The sequence below is a fragment of the Anomaloglossus baeobatrachus genome, chromosome 1 (assembly GCF_048569485.1).
Source record: "Anomaloglossus baeobatrachus isolate aAnoBae1 chromosome 1, aAnoBae1.hap1, whole genome shotgun sequence".
NCBI classification, from domain to species: Eukaryota; Metazoa; Chordata; class Amphibia; order Anura; family Aromobatidae; genus Anomaloglossus; species Anomaloglossus baeobatrachus.
In genome coordinates this window covers 570739614-570751891 of record NC_134353.1, presented here as the reverse complement: position 1 = coordinate 570751891, position 12278 = coordinate 570739614, and the positions used below count along the sequence as shown (strand labels likewise).

General features: G+C 42.8%; 1 protein-coding gene across 1 annotated transcript in view; it reads left to right on the top strand.

The window, feature by feature from the left end:
* KDM4C (lysine demethylase 4C) overlaps positions 1-12278 on the top strand; it is a 480711-nt gene that overhangs the window by 432830 nt on the left and 35603 nt on the right. Inside the window, exon 18 of the mRNA XM_075317453.1 lies at positions 7281-7466. Within this exon, the coding sequence (XP_075173568.1) occupies positions 7281-7466 (186 nt within the window). The remainder of the gene's footprint in view (positions 1-7280; positions 7467-12278) is intronic.

Genomic DNA, 12278 nt, shown 5'->3' with positions numbered 1-12278 from the left:
TATTCTGATCCACTTAAATTTTATATTCTGGACCTCATTCATCTGGTACGCAAACCCATTATATATATGTGGGCAGCACGGTGGCTCAGTGGTTAGCACTGCAATCTTGCAGCGCTGGCATCCTGGGTTCAAATCCCACCAGGGACAATATCTGCAGGGAGTTTGTATGTTCTCCCCATGTTTATTGGGTTTCCTCCAGGTTCTCTGGCTTCTTCCCACACTCCAAAGAGTGTTAGGATAGGGAATTTAGATTGTGAGCACCAATGGGTACAGTCATAATCATATTTGTAAAGTGCTATGGAATTAATAGCACTATATAAGTAAGTGAAACATGTATAAAAGAAACAGCCTGCTTAAAGACAGTATGACTGTACACAAGAAAAAAATTTAGCAGTTTGACGATCCTAGTTCACTTCCTCCCCCTTCCTGCCCAATGACCTTTGCCTCAATAAAATTTCCATTACAAGTCAATAAGGCTATTTTTACACTTCATTCGTTTCCCTCAGTCACAATGCATTGCATTGAGAAAGTACGGTATCCTGCAAAATATTTTGCAGGATTCAGTTTTTTCTCCATAGACTTGTATTAATGACGGATTGCAACTGATGGCCTTGCGTTGCATCCATCGCGCGATGGATCAGTTGTGGAATGACTGATCGTCGGGTGGAAGGAACTGACACTGTAATGCTCTTTGGAGCGTCAAAAAACCGCATTGTGCAGGATTCTGTCGCAATCCGTCAAGAGCTATAATGGTTGTTTATGGTGCAGGATTCCGCCGTAATCCGTCACACGACGGAATCCAGTGCTGGATTCTGTCATGTTCTACTAAGCATGCTCAGCATGTCTGACACTCCCATTGGGCTGTCCCAAAAACAAACGGTTCACGACGCATCCGTCGTAACACAGACGCACAATGGATGTAACGGATGTGACATCAGTTTTTTCACATGATTCCAGTGAACGGAATCCTGTGAAATACCTCATCCGTTGCGCCCATTGACAGCTAGAAAACGACGGATCTGTCATTCAGTCGCAATAACGGACCTGGCGGATTTGAAATGATTGAAGTGTTAAAATAGCTTAAGATAGAACCAGTCTATTACTGCTTATTTCCATGTGGCTTCTAAAAAGAATAGGCAATATGAGCCTAATATAATGGCTAGTAGACCATGAGAATATTGCAATATTTTTAAATGTTTTAAATGGAGATATAGAAAATTAAATTTATATACAATTTTTTAATGCCACTAGCATACAAAAACAAAACAAATGTAAGCAGTAGCCCATTTTCTGCTGACGCATTCTGTTTGAGGTATGTTCCTACATTACATTTTTGCTGCATTTCCTCTGGAAGGATTTGTGTGGAAAAAAAATCTGCAGTGCAATACAGTGGCAGCTAAGTAGGTGGGATTTTCACATTGCTGAAAACTTCAGCACAATAATTGACACGAGTTGAAAATTTTACCATTCTTTGTGGAGAAGTCAGTATGGGTTTTACACTTTGCGAAATTTGCAACAAAATCCACAGCAAATTCTATGTGTAACGAGCACAGATTTTGCACCAAATATGCAAAACGTGAATATACAAAAAGGTCACTCATAACTAATCTCCATAGGAAGCTGGGCTCTGATATGCAGAAGGTTTGATCATAAGGATGCCAGATTACAAAATGATTACTTTAAAACAGCATTGACATTTTCTCACAATGATATAGAGATGCAGCTCAATCCAGCACGGTGGCTAACATTTGCAATGAGCTTGTATGTTCTCCCTGTGTTTGGGTGGGTTTTCTCCAGGTTCTCTGGTTTACTCCCACACTCCAAAGACATACTGATTTAGGTGTGTGTGTGTGTGTGTGTGTGTGTGTGTGTGTGTATGTGTGTATATAGATAGATAGATAGATAGATATAGATAGATATAGATAGATAGAGATATAGATAGATATAGATACATAGATATAGATAGATATACCGTATTTTTCGCTTTATAAGACGCACTTTTCCTCCCCAAATTTTGGGAGGAAAATGGGGGGTGCGTCTTATAAAGCGGTAGCGGGGGGGGGGGGGGTCCTGTCTGAGGCGATCGGGCGGGTGCCTGTGGCTGCATGCAAGCGCCCGGGTACCTGTACTTGCATGCAGCGGCAGCCGGGTACCCGTGGCTGTGTACGGGCGGCAGCGGGTGCTGTGTGGGGTCGGCAGCCAGGTACCTGTGCTTGCATGCGGTGGCAGACGGGTACCCATGGCTGTGTGCGGGCGGCAGCCGGGTGCTGTGTGCGAGCGGCAGTCGGGTGCCCGTGCAGGTACTCGGCTGCCGCCCTCACACAGTCACCCATCTGCCGCCCGCACACAGCCATGGGTACCCGGCTGCCACCGCACGCAAGCACAGGTACCCGGCGGCTTGTACGCGGGGTGGGCGGGCAGCCTGCTGGCTGCCACTCTGTGCATGCGGGGCGGGCGGCTGTGCAGCTTACCAGTTGTCCGCGGTCCCACTTTCAAATGATGGCGCCGGTGGAGCTCTTGGATGAGAGCTCCATCTGCGCACGCGCTGCTCCGGGAGTCAGCGCGTGCGCAGATGGAGCCCTTGGATGAGAGCTCCATCTGCGCATGCGTCGCTCCGGGCGCCATTACTTGAATCGGGACCGCGGACACACTCCACCACTGAGCCGTCGCCGCCGCTCCCACTACTGAGCCGCCGCTGCCACCACTGAACCGGGACCGCGGACACACGCCACCACTGAGCAGTCCCTGCCGCTGCCACCACTGAGCAGTTGCCGCCGCTCCCACCACTGAGCCGCCGCCGCCGCTGCCACCACTGAACCGGGACCGCGGACACACGCCACCACTGAGCAGTCCCTGCCGCTGCCACCACTGAGCAGTCCCTGCCGCTGCCACCACTGAGCAGTTGCCGCCGCCGCTGCCACCACTGAACCGGGACCGCGGACACTCACTGCACCGGCCTGCTGCACGGCTCACACGCCACGGCTGCTGCCGCCACCACGGACCCCACGGATCCTGCCACCGCGGACGCCACCGCGCCTGCAACCACGGCACCTGCAACCACGGACCCCGCTGCCACTGACCTGCCGCGCCTGCCAGCACAACCTGTGCCTCCTGTGACCCCGCTTCACCACCACTGCTGCCCCCCTCCGGTAAGAGAACACCGGAGTATAAGACGGACCCCATTTTTCTTTTTTTTACCTTTTTTATGTCTAAGTTTGGGGTGCGTCTTATATTCCGGTGCGTCTTATAAAGCGAAAAATACGGTAGATAGATAGATATAGATAGATGGATGGATGGATGGATGGATGGATGGATGGATGGATGGATGGATGTAGATAGATAGATGGATGGATGTAGATAGATAGATAGATAGATAGATAGATGGATGGATGTAGATATATATATAGTTAAAGAAATATGTGTATGTGCATGTAATGTAGTGCGTAGTATTAATATATGCACCTACCGCCGCTCTCTCCAGGATCCAGTTTCGGTCTTCTCCTCCTGTCAATGACTTTTTAGGTCACACTGCCCTCTGTGTCACCCAAAAATGACTTTTACTAGGCTATATAGGCTTTCATTGTAAAAGACGTCCGCCTCACACATAGAGAGCAGGCTAGTTACAATTGCGATGACGTCACTGAGAAGCGAAGAAGACTGTGGCACTAGACACCGGAGAGAGCGGCGTTAGGTGAGTATATTAATACACTCACACTACTTTATATGCATATACACACAGATTTATTAAAGAAAATTATAAGCCATATAAGCAAAGCATAATAAATAAATAAGCTCTTCACAAGTGAAGGTTGTGGTAGTTTGGGGATGTGGAGGAGAAGAGGATTATATGTCCTATGTCTGGCAGCAATGTTCCCTAATACATAGGCTCAGTGAAAACATCTTGAAGGAGATGTCCGAAGTGCCAGGCAATTTAGTCCCAAACACGCCACATGCATTTACAGATAATATCCATGTTTCTGATGTTTACCGCATGCAATTCTATACATGGCATAGAAGAAATGTAACAGATGACATGTACCATTGTAGCAGAATGAAGCTAAAGTGCAGACATATTGGAAAATCTTACTTTTTCCATCTGGGTCATTAGATGCTTCAGAGCCAGCCTTACCTTATTTTACAACTTGTCGGTTTTAAATGTTTAGCATGTGCAAATCCATCCCATGTCCCAAATCCTAGATTATAAAGCAGATGGTATTTCTGATACTCAGCATCATTTTGTGGAATCCTTCTGTTTCTCGGAAGAGTTTTACCATGTAATTGCTATTGGCTCTGAACACAGTGACTTTTTGAATGAAATGCAGAAGTTTCTGTAAATGTTCCTAGGGAAAATATTGAAAGCTAATCAAACCAGCAGCTAAATATTGCAAACATGGCAGCACTGTCATTTCTTACTGTTGTAGAAAATAATATGCTGTCGCCAACAGATCTTTTTTTTTTGTTGATTCTTCAGAACCCTTCCAATTCAAATCAGCATTTTTATTGCTGTTATGTTATGTCTAATAAAGATATTTTTCATGTACTGAATAAAAAGTGTTAAGTCTCAAATTACTACAGAATAAAATCAAACGAAAATCGTGTTTTACCAGGAAGCTGAATAGTAGTATTTAGAAATAGAGTGGATCTTTGTCTGATTTGACTTATCTGGACTCTGAGCAATGGTTCCTTCTCTTAATATATGTTCTGAGTAGATTAATTTACGGTACTAATTTAAATCATTTAAATCCTTTCCTTTAACTTGATCTATCTTATTTTTGCTTTTTTTTTTTTTTTTTTTTTGCTCTGTGAATTAGATCAGAGTAAATTAAAGCATGCCTTAATATTATGATGGTATTGAAAATGTACATGTGCAGTACCTTTGTGTGCTACAGACGTTTCCTTTCTTCTAAGGCTATGTTCACATAGTGCCTAGCCCTCAGTTCAGTGGCTCCAGCGGGGCATAAATCTGAGCCTCCACAAAACCGTATTGGGCGTATTGACTATAATAATAGGGATTGACGAGCCATTGACTATAACATTGCAGAGTCACTTTGTGCTGTCTCGTGTATCGTTTTCAGCTGTATACACCTAGTTAAGATGGATAGTGAGGCCTAGTCAACTGTTAGCCGACTCCAATAAGTATGTACAGAGTGTCCACCCATATCCTGTCCTCCGCCATTAACTGAGAACATCGGTAGTGGCTATAGGTATAGAAGTGGTGTCTAGGTTTAGTAAAGTAACCATGCGCTACGCAATGAAACCAGCTATAGCACCACCTGGTAGAAAACAACGGAGTTAGTGTTTTTATCTCGAAAACGGAACAAGATAGAGAAAAAAACGGAATTAAAAAAATTGTAGGGCATCATCAATTCAATACGAATCGACACCTTGCATACAGAAATACTATGATATAAAACCCATGACCACCCCCCCCCCCCAAAAAAAAACATTGAATGCTGGTCACGCACGGTTAACTTTGATGCTCAAAGTGGCCACCATCAGCTGCAATGCAAATCTGGACTCTGGACAGCATACTGTATCTTGCTGCACGTTGTGCAATATGGTAGGTGACACGTTTCACGAGAATCTGTGATACGTTGTCGTAGGTCCTGCAATGTTGGTGGAGGGATCGCATACACCTGCTGTTTGATGTGACCTCACAGAAAGAAGTCCAATGGGGTCAGGTCAGGTGAGCGTGGAGGCCACTTCATGCAGTCACCATACCCGATGACTCGTAGGAAGGTCTCCATTAGGTATCGCTTCACGTCCGCAGCCTTGTGAGTTTCACATGTTCTAATCATAGCATTTCTGTATGCAAGGTGTCGATTTGTATTGAATTGATGATGCCCTACAATTTATTAATTTCCTTTTTTCCCTCTATCTTGTTCCATTTTCGAGATAAAAATGCTAACTCCGTTGTTTTCCACCAGGTGGCACTATAGGTGGTTTAGTTGCGTAGCGCATGGCTACTTTACTCTTCCTAGACACCACTTAAATGCCTATAGCTGCCGTCGTTCTCACGTTAATGGCGGTGGACAGGATATGGATGGACATACTGTATATGGCCAAAAGTGATGCCCGACAGAGCACTGTGCGACTTCTGCTGCATTATTATAGTCAGTGGCCCCATCAACACATATGTCCTGCATGGGTTCAGACATAAGCCCCGTTGGAACCATTGAACGTAAAGTGAAAGACTATGTGAACCTAGCCTTAGCCGAAATCATTGTCTTCCTTGTTGCAGTGGAACTGTAGCCCTGTCCTGATCATTCTTTCTACACGCCTATTAAAATGAATTCACACATTTGGTGTTTAGCGCTCATAGTCCATTTCCATACATTTTATTGGTACATCAGAACCAGGGGCAGGTTTATATTGATATAAAGGTGATGCAGTGATGTAATTAGAGGGAGTCTTGCCATTCAGACCATAATCTGTTAGCCAATCTATTAGCAAGTCAGTGTGTCAATGGATTACATGGATGGTCTGTTGATCGAATGGACACGTAGCAATGCTTCATTTTTCCTGAGGTGACCAGAATACTATTGGGTTCCCTTATAGATTGAAGCCAAAATCAGCTTTTACCTGGTTGGAAAGCTTTCAACAAAATAGTTCAAAATGGATTTGCACATAACAAAAGGTACACTGCAACAGGTCAAAAGAGATTTTGCTTTTATTTTATTCTCCCTACATCTTTGAGTATAACTTTTTTTTTCTTTTTATTCAACTCCTGCCATAAGGTTCCAGAGATATGGACCTTTTTTATTTAGTTCTAATTTTTATGGTCCTTCCCAAGGGGCTGCAGACCAGCCCAAAGACACCCCCTTCCCCAGAGAATTATGTCTGCTACACCTCCTTGTGAAGATCATAAGCGTAATAAAAAGGCCAATATCATTGGAACCGTATGGGGACTTACAAAAGAAAAAAGTACTCAGGAAGCAGTGGGAATAAGAAAAGAAACAAATGGCTACTTTTTACATGGTGACAGATCCTCTTTAAATGCCTTCAACCCATCTATTGGTAAAGATACTGGAATACTTGAAAACAACAGGTACAGTAGTTATGCAATAGTTTTTTATGGAGCTGGGAAGTTACAGACCAAGCCTATAAATAAGCAGTGTCTGAATTGTTAAATTGTGACATGTGAAATATGTCTAACAAACAGCTCATTGTGGAGAAGGAATATAAATGATACTTATTGATGAGTGTATATTGTGTTTGCACTATTATATTATTCTGTATTCACATTAAACCTTTTTTTTTTTTTTTCTTGTCTTTTACAGAAATGTGTTTTCTGCAGACAAAGAGTTAAGACCTCGCATGGAGCTTGCATCCAGTGTTCATATGGGCGCTGTCCCACATCCTTCCATGTGACCTGCGCTCATGCTGCGGGGGTAGTCATGGAGCCTGATGACTGGCCCTTTGTAGTGTACATCACATGCTTCAGGCACATGATCAATCAGAACATGGTGAGAACTTATTTTCTGAATGTTTCTCATTATATTGATTTGAAATCTTCCAGAGCATGGTCACAGCGCTGCAGAATGATGAGTGCTCTTCATGTGTTTCTAAATCTGTCACTTCTGTTAGTTACCAAGTCTCATGTGGAGGCAAGCTGGAGGCATTGCTTAGAACATGAGCTATATAATATAATCTTTGCCTTGAATACTTTAAAAATGTTCAGCTGATATTATAGTGGAAGATTGTACCCTGAAGTTAGCCTTCAACCACTGAATGAATTCTAAGGAGCGATAATCTCATGGGAATACTATTGCTGTCTTATTTCTCAGTTTTATTAAATAGTAGTTTTAAACATATTTGGTTATTTTCACCAGCCGTATGATACATCATTTTTTTAATGGCTGCAGACTTTCATTTTATTATAGCTCTTTGAGGGTCAGAGCTCAAATTACCATTCAAAGTACAGGTGCTCCGCACATCATGGAGGGGCCAAACATTTAAAGGCGCCTTCTCATCTGCTTGTTTTCAATCTATCTTCTCCCTCTCCTATTCTTTGATTGACAGCTCTGGCTTTATGGGAGGAGATCGATGAAAAAGCAGGTGGGAAGGTGCCCTTAAATGATTGGCCACTCCATGAAGCACCAAGTGCTTGTACTTGGTATGAACAGTCATTACGTGCTGACAGTCAGTTTAATTCATACAGGCTTGATGGCAGGGCTTGAGAGGATGCTATATTCCCGACTAACAATCACATTTCTAAACAATCAAGTCAGGTATATCTACTATTACAACTAAATATATGTCCTTGCATTACTCATTTCTACATCTAACATATCCCAAAATGTATGCCACAAGATTGATACATCTGCCATCCATAGGCCTCCATGTCTACTGCATGTAGACTGTAAAATGTTGTGTTGGCTGACATAAACTCTGCCGTGATGTTTCAGAGTATAGGTGGCTTTACACACTGCAACATCGCAAACGACATCGCTGTAACGTCACCGGTTTTGTGACGTTACAGCGATTTCCCCAGCGACATTGCAGTGTGTGAAACACATCAGCGACCTGGCCCCTGCTGTGAAGTTGTGATCGCTACAAATCGTTCAGGACCATTCTTTGGTCCTTTGTTTCCCGCTGAGCAGCAAAGTTTTAGTGTGTAAAGGGGACTTTACAGCGACTTCGTTAGCGACTTCCCTTTCAAAAAGCTGCTTTACAACGTCCCCAATGACTAGGTAGGTCGTTCTGCAGGTCCGGATCGCTGTTGCGTCGTTGGCCAGGTTTGCCTGTTTGACAGCTCACCAGAGACTTTGTAGCGATCCCGGCCAGGTTGGGATCGCTGGTGGGATCGCTAGAAAGTTTCAGTGTGTAAAGGGGCCTTATCACTGCGAAGAATGCAAGCATGTGGAGCCGGTTGTCAGTTGCAGCCAGACACCCCACAGAGAAGGCAAAGATGGTTTATTACCATCGCTGTATTCCTGATCACTGTATAGACAATGCTGAACTAAAGCTGGGAATGCCGTATGTATTTCCTTCACTGGTCCCGGAAATCATATAATCATTCATCAGCTAGAGCTGTTGGGTGTTAGCAGACCAGGATCAGCTCTGTTATTCAAGCAGGAGACTGAAACTCGGGGCTTGTATGCCGGTCTCAGTTGAAATAAGAAATGATAAAAATGTATTCAAATTTTAAAATCCCCCCCCCCCCACCCTCCAAAGTCTTTTATGACTCTATAAGGGGCACCATATGTGAATTAAATTAATTAAAAAAAAAAAATCACTGCCAGTCCGTATCACTATTTTTATCCATGAGCAAAAGAAAAAATGAAATGTGTCTGGTACATGAAAGTCATTGCTTTGGAAAAGAAAGCACAATTTTAGTTGTATTTAAGTGGTCCCTTAAGGTTGAAAATAATTATAGAAATACATTAAAGAAAATTTATGTACCGTAATTTTAAAACCTCATGTACAAAAAAAATGAAAATGTGCCTGACCATGACCTCGAGAAAATGGCCCAGTCTAGTCTGAAACTGGATAAGACTAAAAATACATTATATTGTAAGCTTGCTGGGTTTTATGTTTGTTTGTTTTTGTTTGTTTCTTTCTTTCTTTATTTCTTGGAGGTGTTATAATGGATTGCAGTCGATGACTACTACCCTCCATAACCCATAGACTATGTTTAAAAATACAAACAATATAATTACTGGATTGCTGTGATTGATGCCATTATCAGCCAACCATCACTCATTCACTCCTGTTTAACCACTTAAAGGGAATCTGTCACTGAGTTTTTGCTACCCCATCTGAGAGTAGCATAACGTAGGAGCAGAGATCCTGATTCCACTGTCACTACATTATGCTGCTCTCAGATGGGGGAGCAAAAACCTGGTGACCGATTTCCTTTAAGCTCCATGATGGATGTCTCCATCATGGAGCGTGTCAGGGAGTTTGGCAAAGACATAGTAGAAGAGCGTCTCCACACAAGGCAGATGCCAGCTATCTTAAATAGCCAGCATTCTGACTCTTAACAGCAAATATTGGCTCAGAGTTATTGGGGCAGATTCATGAAACCAATTCTAAAGAAAAACAGTAAATTGCCCATAGCAGCCAATTACCATTCAGCTTTCCTTTTTTTATGTTTAATACCACTTTTTTAAGAAATGAAACTTGTGAAATGTTGGTTGCAATGGACAACAATGTATTATAAGTGTTGTATTGCCTACAGCTATGTAAATCTGTGGAAGCAGGGAGATGAACAGAAGATATGTTTGTCCTAATACTTTGTTCACCCTATCCACACATAATGGCGAATTGCCTCCTGTAATCCCAGTTACGCTCTGTGTTTATTGTATGTGTCTGCTTTCCACCTTTTGGCATTTTGCTAAATTAACGCAGATGAATAGTGATGGCAAAGGGGTGAAGCCTTGTATACACTTGGAATTATGATGTAGGTTTAGTTACTGTTGGACTTGGGTGTTCTTCATATACACCTACTTTATTTTTCATTAAAATGGCACGTCACCTTCCTGTCTCAGGTCTGTTGAGCAGCACTGAATAACTACCATCTTACTGATCAGAAGTGACATTTTAAACTTCTATACATCCTTTTTTTCTCCCTGACAGGAGGTTTTTCTCAGGTCTTAGAGTAAATTAAAAAGTGCTCCTGTCAGTATGTCATCTTTGACACATCTCTCACATAGCCTTTGTACTATGTATGAAATAATTATTTTCTCTACAGCTTGAATGAATCACTTCACCACATAAAATGTCCCACAAGGTGTGTGTGTGTGTGTATGTGTGTATATATATATATATATATATATATATATATATATATATATATAAATAATGTATGTATATGAGGGGCGATCTAAAAGTAATGATAATCAATAATAAACACAATGAAAATATTAAAAAATTTTTTTATTTTTCTACATAGTCTCCTAACAAGTCTATACATTTAGTCCATCTCCTTTCTAAACTTAGAATTCCCTTTGAAAAAAATTCTTGATCTTGATTCTCAAAAAAATCCCCAACAGCGGTTATCACGTCACTATTCTCGTCAAATTTCTTGCCCCGGAGGTGTTCCTTGAGGGGAGGAAAGAGAAAGGAGTCACTGGGGGCTAGATCTGGCAAATAGGGGGGGTGTTCCACCAGTTCAAAGCCCGCTTCTTGAATGGTTGCCATGCCAACTGCAGCTTTGTGAGCCAGCGCATTATCTTGGTGAAACAGCACTCCAGCCCGCAGTTTGCCGCACCTTTTCTCCTTGATAGTCTCCCGCAATCTTCTTATTTGTTCTGCGTAGTAGGAGCCCGTAATAGTGTCTCCCTTCTCCAAATAGTCCACCATAATAATTCCTTCAGCGTCCCAAAAAACGGACGCCATAACCTTCCCTACTGAGCTTGACACTTTGAATTTTTTCGGCATCGGTTCGTCGGCTCGTTTCCATGTTATCGATTGTTGTTTAGTTTTAGTTTTTGTTTTAGTTGAAATGTATAAAACATTTTATTAAATAGATGCTGTAGGGTATAACATAAACATATAAATAGAAATAGAAGACCAGGAAATAAGAAGTGCTGAAGGGGAAGAACCCCATGTGTCCCGGATAAGAATAGAAGAGAACAAATCTCCAAGGAGATCTGAAAGAAAGTTCCGGGGGCAGGTGCCCGAAATGTAACTAATTGCCTATAAGCAAGTCCAAAGTTGCCAACAATAAAGCAATAAAGTCTCTATGTATAGCCTGACAGAAGGCAATTACCTACCAATGGTCAGATCACCAAGATAAGGCCGGGATAACACGTGGGGACCGACATCCAAACACGTGTTTCGCTTAGTGTGCTTCATTGGGGGACAGATAAAAAATAGTGCACAGTACTGACCTTGTAAAGGATCTAAATTACCTCTAAACCGCCCACTCATCTGCGCGTCATAGTGAGTCACCCGGTCCGGGTCGCGCTGTGGTCCGGCGTCGGCGGCGGAAACCGGATGGAAGAAAACTTCCTGTGACGTCACAAACACTTCCGGTTCTCCGCTGCTAAGGACGCCACCACAGACGCGCCCAGAAGGCGGATGCTCACCGATGACGCGTCGCGAGTCCAACCTACTCCAAGCAAGGGGAGAACCCCCGCCCACCCAGCAGATAAAGCGAGGAAAGGAGAAACATACAATCTCTCCGCAACCAAGCAGAGTAGATAGATGCAAGGTATATACTATAATCCTAGCATTAAAATAGAAACAGCAGGGTGTAGAAATTTGTTGAAAACAACACCTTAAAGAGAGAGGAAGGGAAGGGAAAGAAGATAGGCAATTATAAATGTATC